The 25,927-nt window shown below is 37.7% G+C and overlaps 1 protein-coding gene across 8 annotated transcripts in view; it reads right to left on the reverse strand.

Moving 5' to 3' along the window:
- The window catches only part of RPAP2 (RNA polymerase II associated protein 2), a gene marked incomplete at its 5' end in the record, with an annotated part of 87,930 nt that overhangs the window by 16,723 nt on the left and 45,280 nt on the right, over positions 1–25,927 (reverse strand). For 7 of the 8 annotated variants that reach the window (XR_014268073.1, XR_014268074.1, XR_014268075.1 and 4 more), the window contains one exon: positions 22,479–22,547. Coding sequence is in view for 4 of the 8 variants with exons in the window: in XM_082477330.1 (XP_082333456.1) it covers positions 22,479–22,547 (69 nt within the window). Of the gene's footprint in view, positions 1–2,598; positions 13,835–22,478; positions 22,548–25,927 lie in introns of those variants that run through there. The other variant, XM_082477328.1, reaches the window with a different exon arrangement.

The raw sequence follows: 25,927 nt of genomic DNA on the forward strand, positions 1-25,927 counted from the left end.
TTTATTTATGTATTCTACAGCTGCTTTTGTGCTACAACAGCAGAGTTGAGTAGTTGGAACTGTAGGGCCAGCAAAGCTGAAAATATTTATAATTTGGCCCTTTACAGAAAGTTTGCCAACTCTTACACTAGAAGATTATTATGTACCAACTTTAATTTAAAGTGAATAACTCAGTCACTGATATAATGTTTTATATACGCTAAGTCTGATGATGGGAGTTATTAAAATAGGAGATGAGAAATCCAAAGGAACCACTTGGCTCTAGGATACTCAAGGTCTGGTCTGTGAAAGACCTCCTGTACACTGAATCACTTAAGTATGGAAGATGCTTAACAAAACCAAAAATATCTCATAAAATCTACCCGGTGGAGAGAGAACTCTCCCTGGCTGACTCCACTCCAGCCAAACTGAGCAGCCTTGCCTCAGTTACGCCAAGGTTTAGTTTGTCCTCACTTAAGGGCTGGCCGTTCTCTTTCCTGGGGTGCTCTTCCCCCAGATCTCTACATGGTGTTCTCTTTCATGTAATTGTGTTGTTTAAATGTCACCTCTCCCACGTGAAGTCTATCCTCGCTTTCGCCCTCTCTACCTACCTACTTGTCTTATTTGTCTCATAGTCCTTACTATTATTTAGTTCTATTATTTGTTTGCTTGTTTACCGTCTCTCTCTCATCCAAAAGAAGGTGAATGTCACGAGCGCAATGACTCGTGTATTCACTGCATTCACTGTATCCCTCATGCCTGACACGTTGTAAATGATCACTAATTAGTTGTTGAAGGAAGAAATAGCTTAAGAGGTCACTAATTTATTGTGCTTACTGAAATACTTTTTCTTCTTCATAAAATGTTCCTCCTTTCATTTTTAGAGGAAGGAAGGGAGGAAACATGTTCTTGACTCCTCCTGCTCGCACGTAGTGGCATCTTCCTGCTAGAATATTTCAGAATATCTGTCAGTGAGGTGAGATGAGCTTTAAATTCATCAGGTAGGCCAAGCATTAAATCAAGACCTATCACTTGTTCCTGCATTTCCCCTCCTCCCTTCCATGTGTCCTGAAACTCAGTGTTGGCCAAGAGTGAGTAGGGCTAAGTGCCACTGAGCAGGCTTGGTTTGTCGCTTAATTCACTCCAGTCCTGTAGAGGAAACTGTGGAGCAAGGGGCTGGCCCTTGAGTGGTTGCTTGGTGCCTTCCTCTGGAGCAAAAGTACTTTAGCCTCACAGGTTAAATGTGAAAGGAAAGGAAATTCCTTTCACTCTAAAGGAGATGACACTTGGCCAAAAGGAAGAGCACTTTAGGATTTCTACAATCCAATACCGGTCTTTCTTTCTGTGTATTTCTGGCTGTTACTACTGTTTTTGAATGGGGTGTGTTCTTATTCTTTCTAGATCAATGAAAGTAACAGAATGTAGCCACAAAATGAGGACTCAGTTGTTTTTGGAATCTATACTCCCTTTTAGTCTCCTCCCATTAAGAGTTAAAAGAGCTAAGAAAAGAGACTCAAGATCCTTTCTTGATGTAGTGATTGGGACCCTTTACACAAGACAGTTAATAAACTACCTCCATGATTGTGAAGGAGGGAGATTCTATACCTCTATGTGTAGCATGCTGCAACGGTTAACGCATTTTAAATCCTGGACATTGTTCCTCGTATATAATCTAAATGGCCCTTGCAGAATTTTTTGGGGGCCAGCTCTTAAAAGTTATTCCTTCATATTCTTGAAAATGGTTCTCAATTCCAAGTCCTTTTAATCTTTCCTAATAGATGCCATCTAACTGCTCCTTATTCAGATTGGTGTTATTCCCTATGTCCCCCACTTATAGCTTCTCATTTTCCTAAAATGCAATGTCCCAGAATATAAATATTTTTTAAATTCATTACTTCAAAACATAGAACAATATACCTTCAGAGAAAGATATCATGATGTAAAATCTTTCACATCTAAGTTATCTTTGAAGTACAATCTCAGAATCTTATCAACCTTCTCCCCTTTTTTGTTAGAGTCCCTAGGCTCCTCCTTTCCTTTTAATCCTTTATCTGTGTATGCTAATCACTTACCTGTTTACCCTTTTAATTAAAGAACAACTTCCACCCTATTATATATTGAAAGGGACTCAAACCTCTGTTCCAGTCCTACAACTTCTAATAGTGAATATCAAAGAAAACTACAATAAACTGGGCCCAAATAACTACTCTACTTAAATAATATAGTAATATACCATAGTTGGTATTTAACAATGTGCTTTATGTAGGAAATACCTTTAAAATAATCAACAGAAATTGTGATTGGCAGTGAGTAAGAACAAAATATTTTTATGTTTCAATTTATTTCCTTCATGTACTTTTAAATATGAATAAAAACCTCTAAAGGTGACACTAAAAGGATGGTTTACCACAAAAAGTCTGTATCCTGGAGAATATAATATGACAAAAATGACATAACTTGCAGATGTATAAATCACAAACAAGAGAGGAAACTTCTCATGAAAACTCCACTGATTCAAATCTCTATTCTGAAAAGAAAGGGAGCCTTCTATAACCAGTTCTTTACCATATGGTAAATGGCATGACGACAAAAGCAAAAAAAGCCAAGTGTCAAACTGCATCTTATTGATAAGACCTTTATTTAGCTGACTGCTCCACATATGCTACACATCAAAAGGAGAGATTGGAAGTCAGGTTAGGACAGGTACCCTCCATTTGTTATTACTGAGCTATCAAACAACATCTGGTTAACAGGAATTATTATACACAGAAGAGGAGTTTCAAAGTTTGACAACTGAAACAAGAGATTTTTAGTTAAAAGTGGCCTTTTTATAAATCTTTATATCCAAGGATTCAGAGCTGTACAAACTCTCGATTAAGGCTCAGAAGAAAGTTACCTATGATTTTGTGAGTCACTGGTTTGTTTCACATCAACAGAGAAAGCTATATAAAGAGTTAAAGTTGTGGTTTACTGAAGAAGTGGAGCTAAACAACTGATGGGTCTCTAGGTTATCCATCTCCTGTAGTGCATTAAAAGTCAGTAATGAACTTGGATATTTAAATGGTCTTCCCATTGTGGTCCGTATTGCTTTGATCACTGCATTCATTCCCATTGGGGAATATATAGTGCGACGCTTGGAACACTGGAAATCACAGCATGGTCTGATTTATCGTTTCCTGAATAATCTGGGTAATATGGGTGAAGATCACATCAGGCATTTGCCTTAAATGATATAGCACAGACATCCCTTAACCTGACCGTCAACACTAAGCAGCAGTAACTCTCAGAGTTTCCTAAGGGTTTATTACTGATTTCCAAACTTGCACAATCAAACTGGTAGGCTGCTGTAAAATGACACTGAACAACACTCCTCATATTCAATATAATCTTAAGTGAAGAAAATGCTGTGAGAATGTCTATATGAATAAATGTCACCAGAAAGCATGCTTCTCTATGGTTTGGGGTTGGAGGAAAGGATAGGAAGTGAAAAGCCACACTTTTCTGTACCTATCAGATTTGAGAAATTACTGGGTTCCTACAGAGTTCTGTTGCAGTAGGGAAACCTGTTCTGCTGATTACCACGCATAAAGGTGATGAATATGCAGACCGCTAAAAGATAATGCTGGGCTTAAAAGAAATTTTTTTAACACTCACTCTCTCATCCTTCAGAACTTAGGGCTGGGAAGGAGGAGTATTTCTGTTAAAAAGAAGTACTTTCAATGTTTACATGCACAGGCACTATGCTTGTTACTTTACCAGTGAAAACAGAACAGATATTACAATACCTGACACTTCAGGGGCTTAGAATCAAACAAAACCAAAAGTCTTCCGGGATAGATGAGGCATCTTTATTAATATTGGCCTGAGTAACTGAAAAATCTGAAAGATGAGGTTTAACTGCACAGTCTTCTTTGATGAGGCTATACCACTTAATTTCCTCAAGTGTGATTAGTCTCAACAACCCAGCTAGTTTCCTTTTGACAGCCCAAGTATCAGAGGCTTTGGACAGGGTAAGGGATTTATCCAGGATCACACTGGTTAAGAACAGTGCTGAAAATGGACACCTTTATCACAAGGGTATCTTGCTTATCTATGAAGTCTCGATATTCCTTCATGCACTGCAGTAACAATTGTCACTTTACCCATACTTTGTATTCTTCAAAAAAATGAGTTGGGATTTTCCCTCCTTCTCTACATGAAGCAGTGCAAAATGATAACCTCTGTCTGTGAAAACATACACTCAAAACTGAAACAAAGGAGAGCTGTGACCAGTAAGTAATGCAAAGGGTCAAAATGTCATCTATTTTCAGAAATTTGAGGGCTCACACAAACCCAAGGCATTTTCTAAAACGTCTCTTTAAGATATAAAAAAAATTTTTAGTATAAACTTTCAAAAGGGATTTCATCTGTATATTCAGGGCTCATATTTATATAACTCTTTTTCCACCTTACATGTTTCTTACTAGGGAGAAGGCAGAAGATTCAACTCTGTCAGTGATTCTCTAAAAATATTTGTCTAATCTGTGGCCCCTGGCCTCCTCCCTGAAGTAACACAATAGCCCCGGGGGCACAGGGAAAGAACCAAAAAAGTCAACCTGTGGAAGAGCTTTTCCTTTTCCATAAAATAACATGGACTGGGCCACGTGCAGAGATAACTCCTTCATGGCACTTTCCTAAGCTGCTCTTGATGTTGTTTTTCAGTAAAGTAAACAGTTTGACAAGGAAACAAACGCCAAGAGGTCAGAGCTCAGTTTAAAATTCAGATACTTTAAAATGGGTGGTGGTTGGCTTTCTAAATTAGAGTAAATTGTTTACTTTGAAGAACACCACTTCTTTTTCCCAGTTACTCCTTTTGTGGCAGGATCTCAACCACTGAGTCAAACATAAGAAGCTACAGTGATTTCCAAGTTTGTAAAAAGAAATTTTTCTTGATGAAACTAACTTGTTGATCTTCAACCTTTCTGTGAAGTTACAGCAAGTGTTAACTCCAAAGTGAGACTCCAGTGACTTTCTTAAGGTCACGTAGTCAGTAAGAGATGAGCAAATAACCCCAGAAGTACTCCCACGGGTCGACACTTCTAACCACTATACCACACAAGCTCACATGTCTGATTCATTTTAAGAACTGAGTAGACCTTATGATTTCAAAGGCCCACTTGTATATGCTCTTCAAATAATTTTTGAAATCTGTCATTACAAAATAAAACATGCTAATGAAAACAGACAATTCTATTGTTTCTAATTAATTCATCCTTTCTGTGACAGCCAAGAAGCATCTTCCAACATCATCAACTAATGAAGACTTTAGAAGAAGGTTAAGACATGCCTCTCAGCAAGCAAATCCTGGCAGACATAGTTAAATTAACTGATTTAGCATATCTTTATCTAGTACACAAATAATTGCACTAGAATTAAGGATAGTGGTTGTCAATTCTGTCTGCACAAATTACAGTTGGGGAACTTAAAAATACATATGTCCAGCCTCCACCCTAGAACAGTCAATCAAAATCTTTGGATCAGGTATTTGTAACTTTTATTTTATTTATTTATTTTTGGCCACACGGCGAGGCTTGCGGGTTGTTAGTTCCCCAACCAGGGACTGAACCCACGCCCTCGGCAGTGAAAGAGTGGGATCCTAACCACTGGACCGCCAGGGAATTCCCAAGTATTAGTAATTTTTAAAAGCTCCCTATGTGATTCTAATGGACAACCAGTGTTTAGAACCACTGTTAAATTTTTGAATTGAGATAATCTGTGCAGTTCTGATCATTTGTTATACTTGTTAACTACACTGCTGGACAAAACTGAATAGCAAAGGAAATGAGATCTCTATATAAATACCTATGTAACAAAGCAGAAGGTAATACAGTCCAAAAGAAAGGTCTCACCTATAGAAATTTGTACAAGGAAGATATTATTTGTACCTCTGGGGGGTTAAGAAAGACTTCTAAGGAGGTAGTGACATTTGAAGTGGGTCTTGAATGCTAGGACCCACGAACATGAAAAGGAAAGGCATTTTAAGCAGAGTCCACAAAGATACAAGCTAACAGAGATGCTTGTAGGGGAAAAGAGTCAGTGGATACAATGTAAGGACACAAAAGAGAAATAGTTGGGTAGGCAGGTTGGGGCCACTTAAGGAAGGCCTTGAATTTCAAGCAAAATTACATGATAAGAAATGGGGTATTAGAAGGTTTCTGAACAAAGGCCTGCCCTGATCAGAACTGAGCTTTAGTGAGATTACTCTGGTAGCTGGAGGAAGCATGGACTACTTGAGGGAGGAGAAACATGGCAAGAGACGTGTTTAAGAAGGCTATAATTGCAGCAGTCTAGGCAAGTAATGAAAGCCTGATGTGGGTTGGTAGCAGCGGGAAAGGAGAAAAACAATTGGGTAAGAGAAGTTAGGAAGGAAGGCTTTAGCAATTGATTAGATATGGGAGATAAGGGCAAAGGAAGCACCAAAGCCAAGTCAAACTTCAATTCTGGGTAATTAGGAAGATGGAAATGCCACCAAAGGAAAAGAAAGGGAAGATCAGCTCAGTCCCAGATTTCTGAGTGTGAATTGCTTGAGGGATATCAAATGGAGATGCTCCCCCACCCCCATAAAATTTTGGTTTGCAACCTAGGAGAAATGTCAGAGCTGAAGACACAACTTTGTGGGGAGGAACAAAAGAAACATTTCATTAGGACAACCAATTTTCTTCCTAAGATAACTCCATTACCCTTTACCAGTTATATCTGTCCTGATTTCTTGAACTAATCTTTCACCAGCACTCTTCTGAATCTCTTGCATCCTTGTCTTAGCTTTCCTATTCATCAAAACTACAACTAAGTAGTGCTACAACCTGCTTTCTCCACACCTACAACAGGATGGCTGAAAACTACTGGAGGATAGGAAAGTGGCAGGAAAAAGGGAACTTCGAAGACTGATACAACTACAAACCCATGATCTCTGGCTTCAGCTGGGTAACTTGTCAATTTTCTCTGGCACTTGGTTAGGTCCTTTTCCAGATACTCTCAATGACTGTTACCTCTTTTATTCACGCCCTACTCAACCATCATCTCTTCACTCTTAGAACACATCATATCTTACTTGAAGTTGTCAGGCGTAATTTAAAAATCTCCCTTCTAGGGACTTCCCTGGTGGTGCAGTGGGTCAGAATCCGCCTGCCAATGCAGGGGACACGGATTTGAGCCCTGGTCTGGGAAGATCCCACATGCCGCAGAGCAACTAAGCCCGTGCGCCACAACTACTGAGCCTGCGCTCTAGAGCCCATGCTCCGCAACAAGAGAAGCCACCACAATGAGAAGCCCGCTCACCACAACGAAGAGTAGTCCCCGCTCGCTGCAACTAGAGAAAGTCCACGCATAGCAATGAAGACCCAACACGGCCATACATACATACATAAATACATAAATAAATATCTCCCTTCTACTTACACACTTACCTATAGCCACATTACTCTTCACTTATTTTCTTCCTGCCCCAGAAGATGTATCTCTCTCCTGTTCAAGCTACTGCTGCCTGTAACCATGATCCCACTTCTTTGTACCTCCTCTGGGACCCTGTTCCACCATGCATGTCTACCCCCCAACCCTGCCCTCAGCTTCAGATTCTTTTTGTTTTTTAACTGGCTCCTTCTCCATACCCTACAAACATGCTTAAGTCTCTTTTCTCCAAAACAAATTGTTGCAGTTCAATTTCTTTCCTACTCTTATCAGTTTTCTCAAAAGAGAAACCTATATTTGCTGACTCCACTTCCTCATGTTAACCTGGGATACTGGGGTTCATATAGTCCTTCAAATTATATAAAAAGGTTTTTTTGGTTTTTTTTCTTCCAAATGTGTATTTTTATTTTCCTTTGGGGAAAGAATACATAATTTTATTCCTACTTTCAACGTATAACCATATCTCTCAATCTGTAATGTGTGCTGTAGAGGATTAGTGGCATTTAGTTTTACACAGTTTGAGGAATTCTGGAGCATGTGAAAGTTGTATAAGTGTTAGTGTTTTGGATGAGCAACATACTTCTCTGCACTGAAACCACAGGAATACTAGTTATAACTTGGCAGTTGCATAGTCTTAAAAAACATTTTTGCAGTGTGGCTGATTTGTCACTCATTGAAATTAAAAACCTCCATGTGACAGACAACATCATAATGTGGGGCCTGAAAAACTCATTGGAAAGAAAATCAGTAAATAAATAAAACTGTGAAATTGTACAGACAATTCAGTTACTATAATGTGATTTCACCTCCACAGAAATTACAGGTGTTCAAGCAGTTTCCTGAGTACTTTTGCTCCAATGGAATTTTCAGTATTAAGCTTTATGTATTTTGATATGTTTTGTCTTTTAAGGCAGAGTATACCTGAGCTGTACTAAAATGACAAAGAGCCAACTCTCAGACTGCTCCCTGAAAGTGGATATGGGATGACACAAACAGCAATAGTGAGAACTAGATAACAGCAAGCCTCGTTTTACCCTTTGGCCTTTATAATCTGCTCTAAAACTTTGTAAAAATATTTAAACCAGGAGTAAATCGGAAGTATTTTAGTTTTGCCTTCAGGAACCATATGACTTTACTGTTAACTAGAACTATCAGAATGAGAAAAGTCAGAGGCAGGAAAAATATTAAAAAGGTGTTAAGTCTCTATAATACACAATCTAAATGGAAGTGTTTAAAGGCAACAGAGAAAAAACACACTAGGTGATATGGTTCTTGAATTTAACAAGCACTCAATATGCCTAGGAATAATAATTTTTTTTCCTTATAATTTTCATGCAAGTTTGCAAGACTAGTTAATAAAATACATTCAGTAAGACTAGTTAAAGGAAGAGTTTGCCTCTAGAGTGAAATTTTCCATTAAGACCCATTAATATTTGATAAATGCTTCCAATTCAACGAACAAATACCAACATGTAAAACATTTAAAGAATTCTCCAGAATTGTGTCTGTGATGCATCAGATAAATAAAAGATTTAGTGCCATATCTACATACTTGGTGATTAACTGCTCTATAATCAATTCTTCTATTTATCAGTCCATAGAATATGAAAGAGTAAGTCCATGGAAATCAGAGAAAAGCAGTATTTGAAATATAGTTTTAAAATCAAAGACATTTAAAAAAATTAAAATGCTTACTAATTTTATAATTATATGAATTAAAAGATAATTTCCCAGTTATATCTAGTTTTGTTTTTCATTAATTCTATTAAAGATTTTATAAATATCTATTTGCAAAAAAGCAATGCTAGATGTGGTTAAAAGCAGCAGTCATTTTTAGGCTAGTCACATCCTTATCAGACAATATCCACCCTGGAAAATACGAGTCATTACCAAGACAAAGGTTACTGTCCTTTTTACTCATGATAGTAAGCAACTATTTGTTTTTTTCCTGTGCAATTTTACCAGTGCTACCAATTCTATTTTGAAGTTCATAACACCAACAATAATTTATCCAAGTTTTTCCTGTCCATTCATTCGATTTATTCTACAAATATTCACTTAGTGCTTACTAAATGCCAGATTGAGTGCCAGATTTAGGGAGACAAAAGTAATCTAGACAATGTCCTTGGCTGCATGGAGATTATGTTTTGGTAAGAAAACAGTTTCAAATTTGCCTCACTTACTGTAGACATCTTTCCTGGTTTAGTATTGTTTACATACTGTCCAAACACAATTTTTGGATGAATGGAAAGTCTCTTATTCTCATGTAGAAACTGTGTGTGTGTGTGTATGTATGTGTGTGTATATGTGTGTATTTTTTTGTGAAGTACATGTATATGTCCCTAAGACTGATTTGTGGATTATAAAAGATGAGAAGGCAGGTAAAAATCATAAATCTGAAAAAAAAAAGTTAGACACCAGAATTAAACACAGTAGCTATACAGGTCAAACTTAGAAATGCTGCCCTAAATTAATTCTAAAGCAGATCACTAACCTGTGGTGGAGGGGGATAAACTAGAACAAGTAATGAAATGATAACACTAATATGAGTTTTTGGAAGGAGAAACATACAAGATTTGGTCCATTCACTTTTGAAATTAAGTACAGGAGGCAAAATGTTACCAAACAACACTGACATTCAAGGCAAGGAGGGAGAAACATGTGGGGGAAAGTGGGTAAGGGAGGTGGGTGACAGGGATCAGAGAAGAAAAAATAATCGGCAAATATGCCTTTGATGACATTCCCAGTTTCTTCATGGAACACATCCCATCAGTTACACTGTCTTTTTAGTACTCCCAACCCTGCCTGTATGACATCTCCTTCCCCTTTGCTGCCAACATGCTCAAGCCTCCACTATCCTGAGAAGTCTTCTGAAGATTTACCATGTCCTACTGGATTATAATCCCTCTCTTCTTTCCTTTTATGCCAACCATATGAAGAGTGGTCAACATTTGCTATGTCTAGTATCTTCACAACTGTCTACTAGAGCAGCCTTTGCAATCTGGTCTCCACTATCATTCTACGGAAACTGCTTCCTTGAAGGTCACCCACAACTGTGGTTGCCCAAACCATAGCCTTTGTTCAGCCCTTGTCTTTGTTCAGCAGAGGATAGCTGCCTGGTTCTCAGGAAGGTAGTTACCACCTCTTTCTTGAACCTCAAACCTGCTTTGGATTCCTTGACAGTGTTCTGATTGTACACATACCTTTCTAAGGTACACTGGGCAGTGGCTAGTGCACACATTGTGAAATCAAAATCCCAGCTGTGACCTTGGACAAAGTGCTTGTCTTCCCATGGTCTGTTTCTTTCTCTGGGAAGTGGGACACTACCACTGACCTCACTGAATTGTGAGGATCAAATGAAATAATGTAGGTAAAGAGTCTAGCATGTTTGAGTTGGTGTTCCAAAAAACAAATGTTTGTTCCTCCCCTCTTTCTGCCTTTTTCTGTACTCCTCAGGCAACCTTGGCATAGATGCAGCTGTTCCAGATTCTCTTTCCTCTGCACTTAATACCCTCTACCTCTGCCTCTCACCCATCTCAATAATGACTCTAAAATCTGAGTCTATGATTTTTCTTACCATTCTTTAGCTTCAATTCCACATTTTCAACTCTTACTGGGGAACTGCCCAACTGGATAATCTGCCTTAACCTTGAATCTCCCTGAACAGGAACAGTCTCAGTGCTTGGAGAACAGGTATTAAACCAAATGCAGTATCTCCTTCAATTAGTTCCTCATACTCTCTTCCCTAAAAGAACCACTATTTTTCCCAGTTATCTGTCTTAATTTTGTGAAATCATGTTTGGCTCCCCTTACCCCCACTGCTAAACTTTGTAGATTCTGGTGCTGTAATGTCTCTTGTCGTCTGTCTCTCCCATTTCATTTTCATTGTAATCATTTTAGTTCACTGTCTCAGTGCTCGCTGGTTAACTAGGCTGTTACTAGTGGAGGCCTTGAGAAAATCAATTTCATAAATGCTGTGGGCAAGAGCCAGAATGCAAGGGATTAATGAAAAGCACGGGAATCACTGACAGCAGACTAGCTCTTCAAGAAGTTTGGCAAATGAAAGGATGATAGTCTGGGGGGTCAGTGAAGTTACGGACAAAGGATAGGTTTTTTTTTTTTTCTGTTTTGTTTTTTAAACTTTAAAGATGAATAAGCACTTGAAGGCAGGAGGGAAGAAGTCAACAAAAAGCTAGAAATGATAGCTTCCTAAATAATCATTCATTCATTGCCAGGTATTTATTGTAAATCTATGATGTTCTAGGCACGATGCTGAAGTGCTGGCTATATAATGGTGAGTAAAATCAGACATAGAACCTGCCCCTAAAATCTTCAAGTTGAGTGAGACAGACATTAATCAAGTAATCATACAACTAAATATAAAACTGAAAACAGGGCAAGTGCTAGGAAAGATAAGTACATGGTGTTATGACAGCGTATTATAAAGATACTTGATCTAGTCAGGGAAGTCCACGAAACGTTTCTTGAGGAAGAAACACTTCCTCAAGTTCTGAGAGATGAAGGGGAATTAACCAAAGGAAGAGGGGAGGGAAGAACATTTTGGATATAGGGAACAACCTGTGTCCTATGCTGAGGGAGAGTATGATGAGAAGGGCTGGAAAGAAGGTCAGAGTGGTAGGAATGGGAGACCAAGGTAGGGTGATGTGAGATGAGGCTGGAGAAGAAGGGGCTGGATGACGCAGGGCCATGTAGGCCACAATAAGAGAAACTGGAAGCCTTCGAAGGACTGGCACAAGGTGGAAGACAGGATCAGATGCGACTCCAGCAAGACTGATCTTCCTAAAACACTGGCTTCATGATGGTACTCGCTGCTCAAAACTTAAATGACTTTCACTGTCCACTAAAATAACTTTCCTTGCCATTAAAAGGTTCTATCTTTACAATACACCCAACTTCCCAACCACTCTTTCCAGTTATCTTATACTCTTCACTACATCTCTTCTTTTTGCTTTTTTCATTACACAGGTACTTCCTAGAATGCTCGCATCCTTTCATTTCTATTTCTTGAAACACTTTCTATCTTTTGGGCCCATCACAAATCCCACTTCTGTGAAACCTTTTTTGATCTCCCTAGCAGAGCTCTTTTGCTTCTCTGAACCCCCAAACAGTTTGTGTTTCTTTCTTGCCATTTAATAATACATCCAACTTTTTACTGTAGTCACCTGTGCACATATCTATTTCCCCCTTTCCTCCACCTCTGGTAGTCTTCCAGGGCAGGATCTTTGTTTAATCTTTGTATCCCCCACAAGGCCTAAGATACAGTCTTACCCATAGCAGCTGCTCAATAAACATTCGTTGGTTATTTTAAAGTCAGATTTCTAATATTTGAAAACTTTTCCATTATTGTATAGTCAGCCTCTACACTGATTTACAGTTATGATGCTACAGCAAAGTGTGAGTCTCATCCTTTCCTGGTATAATGTGGGCTCTACTTATGCTGGTTTTAGTGGCATGATATTAAAAACATTAAAAAAAAGTGCAAATAAACTCTTTAGAAGGAAAATCAGGGCTACAGGCAAGGTAGCTTATCATTCCTTTAGCTAACAATCTACTATCTCCAAGACGAAACTCAGATTACTCCAACATACCTAGTTCAAAGAAATTATATCAATGAATGGTTGGGATCTTTTCATCAATAAAAGAAAAAAAAGTTATTCTAGAACTACTTTAAAAATTTTCCTTGGAGCTTCCCTGGTGGTGCAGTGGTTAAGAATCCGCCTGCCAATGCAGGGGACACAGGTTCGAGCCCTGGTCCGGGAAGATCCCACATGCTGCAGAGCAACTAAGCCCATGCGCCACAACTGCTGAGCCTGCGCTCTAGAGCCCGTGTGCTACGACTACTGAAGCCCGCATGCCTAGAGCCTGTGCTCTGCAACGAGAATCCACTGCAATGAGAAGCCTGCGCGCCGCAACAAAGAGTAGCCCCTGCTCACCACAACTAGAGAAAGCCCATGCGCAGCAACGAGGACCCAATGCAGCCAAAAATAAAAAATAAATTAAAAATAAAAATTTCCTTAAATGTGATCTGAACAAAGAATCAGAAATTCTGACATAAAATATCAGGTTTCTAGATGTCCCTATTTGTTGATAAGACTTATTCCCAGAATAAAATGTAAAGAATAATATGGAAAAAAAAAAGAAAAAGAAAAAAAAAAGAATGATATGGAAGCAGGGGAGAAAAGATCCATGGTTATAGTGAGGATTCTGTAAGAAAATGAGTTCTAAAGCATAATTTTACATTAAAAAAATCAACTTACACATTTTACTTTGCTCTTCACCACCTTTAGTATTTATACTGCTGAGGTACTAAATCACTTCACTGTTTCCTTAAATATCCAGGGCAGGTCCCTCATCTTTGATGTGGAGAGCAATATAATGTCAGCTAGGTCTGTAGTAGAAAGACAGTTAAGGAATCTTGGGGGGTGTTCAACCCATTTACTTAAATGAGTACTCTGTAATCTTTCCACAGAAAGAATGGCTAGCAATATTATTCAACGTATTTCTTGGCCAAGCTTAAGGACTAAGATACCAAAGTAGTAACACTTGGGCAGTGTCACCATGGCTATCAGCACAATTACATTGTTTCCTATGCTAAATATACTCATCTCCATTGTCTCCTTCAGTAGCCTTTGACATACTGCGTTAAAACTGTTTCTTACTTATAACATCTCATAGTTGAACTCACACTGCCAAGTTGATTTAACCAGGATTTAGTCCCCTCTTACTGCCAATATGACAAAAAATGCACAAGGAGGTTAAGAAACTTGTGCAAGGCTACACTGCTAGAGCAAGGGAAAATCCAGAATGAGACTCAACTTAGGATTTTAAGAGACCCTTGCATAGTTAAAGGTGGTCTTTGGGGTAAGGGAATTACATTTACTAAAAATACCATAACAATGCTTAATAATAATTTACATAAATTTAATTTTATCCTAGGCACAAATCTAAAGTCCCCAAATCTGAAAAAACCAAGAGGCATGTGAGGCTATTACTATTAAGGACTTCTAAAAGAAAAATAGACAAGAACATACCATGAAGAAGTATGTCATCATGAGCTTTCTATTTCAGAACTATTGTCTAAAAAACTGAGATAAAAACTTTGATAAAAACTTTGATTATATAAAATACCATGACAGCCAAATAAAATAAAATGTTTTTCTTATAACAGATGGTTTATGTCCTGATAATGTTTGCGTTTAATGCTTTACGATTACCTATTAATAAGGAAGCAGGGATGCTTTCCATTGATATTTCTAATTGAAAAGAAACAAGTTCTTTGTAATTCACTTAGTAGTGATATATTACACATAGGTTTGTTTAAAGGGCTGGGCTGTAGTGACTTTAAACTTTATATCTAGATCCTGTTTGTGACAGCTCTATAGCGCAGCTTTGGAGATGTGTGTTGGAAAAACTTTTCTTCATAACTACTGCTATGTAACAATTCTCTCAGCATAGTGGCTCCAACTTTTTCAGTGCTCTAAGACAGAAATGGGACCAACCAGTGGTGTCCACACACAATGATTATCACACTCTTACGGTGCAGAACCCTGAGGCTAGGGATAACAATGCCCTTACGCCTCATGCTTCCTGGCTTCCCCCGACCTGTGCTCTCAGTGAGCTCAGTCAGGATGTAAAGATATCAAGAGTACACAGGGAGACTGACTCCTCAAGTTGAGGCTGTGACTGGTAAGGGCTAAATGCTGCCTGATACTAGCTGTCACCACTGCTGTTACTGCGCTGCTTGGGAAGGGGAAGCTGGGAGCACATCTTTTTGCTGAGGATCCTTGGTGACTTTAATATGTATTCTGGCCCAAGGTTGGGGACTCTTAGCTACTTATGGATTAAAAAAACAACATTATAAAATTGCCAAAAATATGAGGAATTCTGAGGGAAAAAAAAAATCACTGAAGAAAGCAGTCTTTGGTTAAAAATTTACACAAGTATTATTTTTCCTTTAGAAAATATCTGGGTTCCCACACAGCCTGCTGGCTGAGGATAAAGTTACTTCAATTAAAAAATATTTTATTTTTCTTAGATAAACTCTCAGCAATAAGTATAGGGGGCTTAGAAATAATCTAATTATTATTTAACCCTCAGTAAATAAGTACTTTACTTAAACTTCACAATGACAAGGGTATTGTGATAGTAAATATCATAAGATAAACAAATCCAAGATTTACACAAGCAAAAAACAAAACAAAACAGGAATTTTATGGATATTGAGGAATCCAAAATAAATACCACTAGTTATGGTTCAGCATTTAATTTATATGGTCTCATATTCAACACTATGATCTTTTTTTTTTTTTCTGTGAGGGGGCTCATAGGTACTCATTTCGCATACGTAGTAGAAATTCCTAGAACATAAAAAATTGATGTTACAAATCCACGAAGGTCTAAATTTAATACGAACAAGCATATTAAAAGTTTGGAAAAACTGCAAACATAAGCCTGGTGGGACTACTGGGTTTAAGGCAAGAAGAGATGACCTTTGAAGTTCAATCTATGGAGTGCCAGTGGAAATTTAAAACAGTGCAGCCACTGTGGAAAACAGTCTGGCAGTTCCTCAAAAGGTTAAACAGAGTTTTAGCACATGACCCACTAATTCCACTCCTAGGTATATACCTAAGAGAACCGAAAACTTACGTTCACATAAAAACTTGTAAACAAATGTTCATGAGAGCCAAAGAGTGGAAACAACCCAGATGTCCATCAACTGATGAATGGATAAATGAAATGTGGTATATCCATACAATGGAATATTATTCAACCATAAAAAGGAATTAAGTACTGTTACATGCTACAACATGAATGAACCTTGAATACATTAAGTGAGAGGAGCCAGATACAAAAGGCAACATATTATATGATTCCATTTATATGAAATGTTCAGAATAGGTAAATCCATAGAGACAGAAAGTAGATTAGTGGTTGCTAGGGGATGGAGGAAGGGGAAACTGGGACTAAGCTAATAGATATGAGGTTTCTTTTTGGGGTGATGAAAATGTTCTGGAATCAGACAGTGGTGATAGTTGTACAAAATAGTGAATATACTAAAAACCAGTGAATTATACATTTAAAATGGTGAATTTTAAGTTATAGGAATTATATCTCAATAAAATTCAATTAAGTATAAAAAAATTCCATAATTATAAGGAAACAAAAATTATTTCAATGATCTTCTATTATGGTCGCAAATACTGAGAACTAAATTGGGAATGTTAAGAGAAAGGCTTTGGAATACTTCTGAGAACCAATAAATTTCTAAGGAACCATCTCTTCATTTTCATGGTGTGCTCACATATTTCTCTAAGGAAATTAGTGATGGGCACGCTATAAAAAACAATCTGCTGAGGCAAAAAGCCTTGGTCATATCTTTCCATTCATGCCTAGTGCCCTAGGGAAGTGACTCTCCTGAGTGTCTATCTTTATGATGGTTACCTAAAGTGGCTGCCCACGTCCAGTGAAGGCTTTTGTTTCGTGATCATGGTCAAGTTGAGCTTATTTAAATACCATTTCCCAGGACTTACATGCTACTCCCGGAACGACGGGAATACTCAAAGCTTTTAGGGGGAATAAACTATTGCATGGTCTCTGTCTAGGAAGTGGGCCACAGTTCACTGAAAACAGACAGTTCAGATAAATAAAATGAAAGCCCACATTTTTGGAGATGATCTTGAAAGCTTTCCATTAGAGAACATCAAGGGCATAAAACTAGGAATAGCATGTATCCATGTTAGACTACCACAAGTCACTTTCTACCCTCCATTCTTTCTAAGTAGCACAAAGTAAGTAAGTATTTACCTACTTACTCCTTCATTAGATAACCAAATCATTCCCATGGAACACAATACACACCTCTCCCTGGCTATCCACAAAGAGACTCTGGACTCCTATGCTAAAATTAACCATAGATCATCACAATACATAAGCAGTGGGCTTTTTACAAAGGTTCCACATTAAACGTGGGTGAAAAAGTTACATTTTAAATACAAGAAGTTATTGTATTTCTGGCATGTGTGCTGCACATAGAACTCAGGCCAGTCAATTTGCTTCTCCATAGCCTTCTATATGGCTTCTATTTGGCTGCCAGCCTTGGTCTGGACCCTTCCCTAGATTTCTCAGCTTTAGGTCAACATCTGCATAGTTCCCACTCGTGTTACAGGCTCAAGTATAATGACAGAGGTCAAAGAACACTGGGAAGACTAAGGGCAAAGGGAAGAGGGAAAGGAGGATAAGGACCGAGCTGAGGCAGGTGTCCTACAGCTGTAAAATCTCAAAGTACCAGTCAAAATCTTCTCAGAGAAAAACTACTCTGAAAACCATGACCATGATAAAAAGTGATCCTTCAGTTTCTGTTTTCCTATACAGAAGGGTAGGGTAAGGGTAGATGAAAATTATGAGAATATAAAAACAAATATATGATATACTATGAGGAGGCATCAGAAAACACACTTTAATGTAATTTATTGTGCTTTCTAATTTGCTGTATAAACACATCAAAATATATAAATACATTAAAAGCTTTACACAGTAGAGCATACAGGTACTAAAATATTTACAGCAGACTATATATATTCATATACATTTTTATGAAAAATCATGTATCAAGACTGTGGAAAGAGCCTAATATCTTTATTAGAGCATATTTATGTGAGAAAATCAAATTTGATTTTGTATTATTTCAACATATAGTATGTAATCATAAAGTATGATAAGGTTCAACAAAAAAATATTACTATAGCCAGGAGTTTAAGCAATAACACCAACTACCAGGTTACTTTATTGCATTTCTAATCAGTTATTAAAAGCAAAAACAAACAAAAACAGCATTATCACTATTATAGATGTCCTTCTATGTGTAAGGAGTTCTTGAGAACTTATCTTTGTTAATTATAACATTTATTAAATAAAAATGAGAGGAGTAAAGGAACATTAATTCCTTCACTGTTAAATAAATGTATACTGGGACTTCCCTGGTGGTGCAGTGGTTAAGAATCCGCCTGCCAATGCAGGGGACATGGGTTCGAGCCCTGGTCCAGGAAGACCCCACATGCCGCGGAGCAACTAAGGCCGTGCGCCACAACTACTGAGCTTGCGCTCTAGAGCCGGTGTGCCACAACTACTGAAGCCTGTGAGCCACAACTACTGAAGCCTGTGCACCTAGAGCCTGTGCTCCACAACAAGAGAAGCCACTGCAATGAGAAGCCTGCGCACCGCAATGAAGAGCAGCCCCCGCTCGCTGCAAATAGAGAAAGCCCGTGTGTAGCAACGAAGACCCAACGCAGCAAAAAAAAAAAATAAATGTATACTGCTTAAGCTTTGAAGGTCTTTCAGTGTGCTCTTGGTAACTATTTAGGGTCTGAATGCATAGTATAAATATCAATAAATGTTGCAGTCACACTGGCCATCCAAGTCCTATGGAACTAGTGAGAAATCTAAATGAAGTGTGAATGAGTCATATTGTATTTTTATATATAGATGCATTGAGTGTGGAAAGATCAAGTGAACCAATTTGATTTGATGAAGTTCCTTCTGAGATTATATGGGTATAAAGTTCCCATCAGTATACACTGATAAATCACACACTGTGGTTCAAATTTTTAAAATGTTAATACATCTGTGAAAGTGCAAGGGAAGTTACTAGGAAAAGATGATTTGCTACAGAGACACCTTATCTATTTTTAAGAATACAGATGTGAAAATTCAAGACCCAGATTTCTTTCATCTGGACTATCATGTTTTGCTCAAAATGTTGATTTTTCCCTCTAACAAGAGCTAGACTTGAGCCATTTATTTTACTAATAAAATTATATATGTGTATATGTATCCTTTTCTAAGTGGTTCTCATGAGGAATTTTGAAAACACCTTTCATGCATTAAACAAATGCTAATAATAACAAAACTTTGCAATATTCATATACAAAGAACAGTACCATTGTTATAATAATACTGAGCGTATTATCTTACTATATTCATCTGCAGTGTCTACAACTGCCATTCAGAACCTTTTTCCTAGCTATAAAGATTTATAAGAAGTTCACTTTTTATTTATTTGTTTATTTATTTATTTATGGCTGTGTTGGGTCTTCGTTTCTGTGTGAGGGTTTTTTCTAGTTACGGCAAGTGGGGGCCACTCTTCATCGCGGTGCGTGGGCCTCTTATTATCGTGGCCTCTCTTGCTGCGGAGCACAGGCTCCAGACGCGCAGGCTCAGTAACTGTGGCTCACGGGCCTAGTTGCTCCACGGCATGTGGCATCTTCCCAGACCAGGGCTCGAACCCGTGTCCCCTGCATTGGCAGGCAGATTCTCAACCACTGCGCCACCAGGGAAGCCCCAGAAGTTCACTTTTTAATATGAATTCCAGAAATGTCTACAATGACTAAAAAAATTCCATTGGCAATTTGAGAGTAGATACAAAGATATTCTGAATCATAGGATAATTATTAAAAAAAAAGGTAATCCCATGTATGCCTACGTTCAATCTTAGTGGCGATAAATCAAAAGGCTGAATGAGGGGTTACTGTTCTACAAATACATGTGAGTGTTGACCTCCTTTCTCTTCATATGCACATACCTCTTTGAGTGTCTAAAGTCTCCATATTTTCCACTGGGTTTAAGGTTCTTTATCTAATGCTGGCCCTCATGCCTACTTTTTCTTTCCCCAGTAACAAAATATCTTCCCTAAAAAGTAACTGTGAACTGTAAGTGGGAGGAAAGAGGGGAGCAAATACAAATTAAAGTATAATTATACTTTACAGAAGCCAATGGGATTAGTTTTAACATAATGGATATATATTTTAATTTTATCCCCATCTCATATAGTAATATTTATTCTAAAAAGATGAAAAAAGGACAGGCTGAGTAGGAAAGGGGCTATCGGTTGAGTCACAGATTCCCTGGGGGGCAGAAATATGAAAAGCTAAAGGGGATTTTCTGAGAAATGAGGAAATAAGAAATAAAATAATATGGGGACAGGAGACAGAAGTCTTAGGATCAGATGACCAAACAATAAGGAGATTCAGCTAGGGAAGATAAAGAATGTTCAAAGAGGGCCTATAGCAAAAGTTACAGAAAATTATGAGAAAACAAGATTTGAAAGGCAAAACCCAAGAGGTACCAGCTAACTTGGTGTCTATAGTGACCAAAGATTTTAAAAGAAGCCAAAAGGGCCCTAACTGGAAAGGTCTTTAGTTGTCAAGGGATCAAAAGGACCAAAGACTAGGAGAAAGATGGGTAGATCTAACTGTAGGGCTTAGGGAATAATGAAAGAGAAGGATTCAAGGTGAATGACAAAAGGAAACAGTGTTTACTGCTACAACCTTAAGACTGACTGCACAATGTGAAATATGCAATACGTCTAAGATATGTGCAGTTTTGTTTCTTGAATTCAATTAAGTTACTATTTTTATGGGTTACTGACCCTTGAAATACCTACACTACATCCAAAGTTAGGCAAGTCAAATAAAAGGACTAGCAAAGCTTTCAGTATTTTGGGCCACATGGGTGCCTCTATTAAAATCAAATACCAGAGGTATACTTTTATATCGAATAAACTTAGGAAATTTTGATGGTAGACTTTTAAATTTCATTTTCCATACTTTTTTCTGTTGTTGTTCCTTGCTATACATTTTGGAGAAGATGAGGCAACGGTTTGATACAAAAAGAAGTAGGACCTAACGTGTCCTCAGTAAGCAGCTGCTCATTAAGATAATACTTCCAGTTACTGGCTCAGAAAGCAAGATTCTGAGATTACTGCTGAGCCTGGGCCTCTGACTTGTCAACCAAAAAAGCTACTTCCCCTTTAGTATAATGAACTACAGAAGTACAGTTGAACAGTTATCTATGAGGGTTTATTAGCAGGCATAGGATATGGTGGGTGAGCAGAGATACTGATATTTTTTTTGCCAGTGACCAAAATACTTACAAATTTCATAAACTGGAAAGAACTTTCTAAAAAATTAATAAGATCTGTTTCACAAATTACCAATTCAACTGGAACACTGAATAGCAGAAATGACAAAAGATTTGTTCTTATGGTTGATAAAAAATTTATGTCAGGGCATTCAAGTAAAGTTATTTTCTGTGTTCTGATTTAACGAATCATGTGAGCTGTATCTCGTTGGGTGACACGGATGCTGGCTCACTGAAGCCTACTCTAATGCCTCCCAGCACAGCCTTCCGTGGGACAGTGAGGCCAGAATAACATGTCAGACTGAAGTAACATCAAAGAAAGAAAAGTAGGGCTGGAGATGCTATGAGGTTGGCTCATAACACTTCTTGACGTGTGAGTGTCCAGTAAGTATTCAATGTCCTATGGGCTTCAATGACCTAACAAGTACCAAGTAGCAACAGTAATGCAGTAATGAATGGTCTTCAAAAGAAGACTTTTGCAATTCAAGCTGAAAAACACTACACTTACTAGATGGTTTTAACTCTATTGAAAGACAGCCTCAGACACCACTAGTGATTTCTTAAAAGGTGAATGAGTATTAAATGTTTTATATATGCTTGTGTAGTATCTACTTTAGTTCCTTTAAATCTGTTTGATTTTAAAGATGCACATTAATTTGGAAAGCAAAACTTTTCTGATGATATCACTGATAAAAATGCTGATGAAAAATGAAATAGCATTAGCTATATTGGTAAAAATACAGATGTAACATAATGAGGCCATTCAACATTAATAAAATGTACTGTTAAAAATGAAATTAAGAGACTAGCCTGCATATATCACATCCCACATGGAGATGTTCTTCTCTTTCAAATGATTACAAATAATATTTGAGAAGAAAAATGCCCTTAAAAGAAAAGATAGTAAAAAATATAAAGAGAATGATTACAACTTATCAAAATATAGCATATCACTTTACATGAAAGTTATTTTATCATATAGGAAAGGAAAATAGGCACAAAATAGAGGTACAATATTTTCCAAGATAGTTTAGAAAATCAATGAATAACTTTGTTTTCCCCTAATCAAAATTCTTCATATTTAGTATTTAGAGTTAAAAATATGAAAGAGTACTTACAATGACAGCAACACCAAAGCAATTAATGTCCACTCCGCAGGTTTATGTATAATATTTCTGTTTGTTAATCTGAAAGACAGTGAGATAAAATTTACCCAAAGATTGTTAAATACATAACCTTTCCATTTTTAGATATAATCAGATTTATGATATCGTGTGTTAAAGAGCACTATTTTTTAATTCTTGTTATATTTGATAGAAAAGAGTCAATAGTATAACAATGTGGCTTGATATTCAGTATCTAATAATGGCCATCTCGAAAGGAAGTGTTCTAGCCCCACTTTTATATATTTATAACAATACTACTATTAGACAAGATGGTGATATAGGAACAATATGGGAAACTGAATTGCATGGTTTATTAAAATACACAAACACATACACCTCCCTGTAACCATATCCTCTATGTTTTTCCCTAATCAAATGTTTTATTAAAGCTGACAAGGTAAGCAATTTCTGATTTTAATTTTAATTCACCTTTTGTACCTTTCTACCTTGTGCTAGGTTGGCAGCAGGCAATTAAGGGATGTCATAATCCATAATTTACAGAAATGAGAGTTGACTTAATAAATTGTAATACTAGGTCTTTATTCAAGAAAACTTAAGTTTTAAAAAATCAGAAGTAAATTCTATCACTTAGCAGTTGATGACAATAAAATACATTGTAGTCATCTTATTTCTCAGAAAGCATTTTAAAAATATCATTTATAAATCAATTAAAAAAACAGCCAACAACATCTGATAAAGGACTGTTATCCAAAATATCAAAGAAATCTTAAAACTTAACAATAGGAAAACAAACTGCCCAATTAAAAATTGGGTCCAAGACTTCAACAGACACCTCATTAGAGAAGATATACAGATGGCAAATAAGCATATGAAAAGATGCTCCACATCATATGTCATCAGGGAGATGGAAATTAAAACAATGAGATATACCACACTATTAGAATGGCCAATATCCTGACCATCAACATAAACAAATGCTGGCAAGGATGTGAAGTAAGAGGAACACTCATTCATTGCTGGTGGAAAAAAAAAAAACGGCACAGCAATTTTGGATGACAGTCTGGTATTTCTCACAAAACTAAACATACTCCTATCATACAATCCAGCAATCACACTCCTTGGTATTTATTTACCCAAAGGAGTCGAAAACTTATGCCCACACAAAAACCTGCACATGAATGTTTATAGCAGCTCTACTAATATAACTGTCAAAAACTGGGAAGCAACCAAGATACTCTTTATTAGGTAAATGGATAAACTGTGGTACATCCGGACACTAGAATATTATTCAGCCCTAAAAAGAAATGAGCTAGTGGGACTTCCCTGGTGGTCTAGCGGTTAAGAATCCGCCTTCCGATGCACGGGACGTGGGTTTGATCCCTGGTTGGGGAACTAAGATCCCACATGTCGCAGGGCAACTAAGCCCACGCGCCACAACTACTGAGCCCGTGTGCTCTGGAGCCTGCGCGCCACAACTAGAGAGAAGCCCATGTGCTGCAACGAAAGATCCCGCATGCCGCAACGAAGATCCCAAGTGCCGAAACTAAGACTTGATGCAGCCAAATAAATAAATAAATAACACCATAAAAAAAAGGGCTATCAAGCCATTAAAAGACAAAGAGGTATTTTAAATGCATATTATTTAAGTGAAATTTAAATGCATATTATTTAAGTGAAAGAAGCCAGTCTGAAAAGGCTACAAACTGTATGATTCCAAGTATATGACATTATGGAAAAGGTAAAATTATGGAGATAGTAAAAAGATCAGGGACTTCCCTAGTGGTCCAGTGGTTAAGATTCTGAGCTCCCAGAGCAGGGGGCCCGGGTTCGATCCCTGGTCAAGGAACTAGAACTGGCATGCCACAACTAAGAGCCCTCATGCCTCAACTAAAAGATCCTGCATGCTGCAACTAAAGATCCTGCATGCGGCAACGAAGATCCTGCACGCGGCAACTAAGACCCGGTGCAGCCAAATAGCTAGCTAGCTAGCTAGCTAGATCAGTGGTTGCCAGGAGTTGTGAGGTAAGGGAGGATAGATGAATAGGTGGAGTGCAGAGGATTTTTAGGTCAGTGAAAATACTCTGTTACTATAATAATGGATAGATGTCATTATACATTTGTCCAAACCCATAGAATGCACAACACCAAGAGTGAACTATGGACTCTGGGTGATAATGATGTCATTAGCATAGGTGCATCAATTATAGCAAATGTATGACTTTGGTGGGGGATGGTTTTAACGGGGAAGGCTACGTGTGTGGGGGAAGGGGGCATAAGGAAAATCTCTGTACCTTTCTCCCAATTTTGCTATGAACCTAAAACTGATTTTAAATAAAGTCTTTGGAAAAAAAACCAGCCAATAAACAAATTAGCAAAGGACATGAGCAGGCAATTTACAGAGGCGGAAAATTGAATGGCCAGTAAACATCTGAAAAGGAGCTCAATCTCACTATTAATCCGGGAAATTAATATAAAAATAATTCACTCCATTACATTGGCAAAAAGAAAAGATTAACAATACCAAGGGTTGGTAAGGACATGAAGAAATATTACTTTTAACACAGTTAATGTGCGTAATCAAACAATTTAGCAATATCTAATAATACTGAAAATGCATATGAATAACTTCTAAATATAAACCTTAAACTCTCTCACTATGCGTAAGGAAATGTATATGAAGATGTCTGATGTGACACTGCTTATAATATAAAAAATGATAAATCGTGGCATTTTTATAGAATACTAAATAGCTGTTAAAATGAATGAACTAGGGCTTCCCTGGTGGCGCAGTGGTTGAGAATCTGCCTGCCAATGCAGGGGACACGGGTTCGAGCCCTGGTCTGGGAAGATCCCACATGCCGCAGAGCGACTAGGCCCGTGAGCCACAATTGCTGAGCCTGCGCGTCTGGAGCCTGTGCTCCGCAACAAGAGAGGCCAATAGTGAAAGGCCCGCGCACCGCGATGAAGAGTGGCCCCCACTTGCCACAACTAGAGAAAGCCCTCGCACAGAAACGAAGACCCAGCACAGCCATAAATAAATAAATAAATAAAATTAAAAAAAAAAAAAATGAATGAACTAAACTTACACATTTTGCTCATCATAATTTGAATGAAAGCAAGTATGGTATGACATTATTTATACAAATCAAGAACAGACAATATTCACATTTATGGACACAAATATATGTACTAAAAGTATAAAAACAAAGACTGGAAAGATATACATGAAATTCACAGTACTGGTTGCTTCTGGGAGGAAAGGAGAATGGACTGGGGAAGAGGACAAAGAGGACTTCATGTTTTAGGTCTTTTGCATTGGTGATTCCATCTGCCTGAATGATAGATAAGTTTTCTTATGTCACCTCTGCAGTAGGGTCTACCTGGGCCACACTATTAGTAAGTGCAACTCCCTCCACCTCCCAGCCCCAAACTCTTGACTT

The sequence above is a fragment of the Balaenoptera physalus genome (assembly GCF_965194825.1).
Source record: "Balaenoptera physalus genome assembly, chromosome: 1".
Classification (NCBI taxonomy): domain Eukaryota; kingdom Metazoa; phylum Chordata; class Mammalia; order Artiodactyla; family Balaenopteridae; genus Balaenoptera; species Balaenoptera physalus.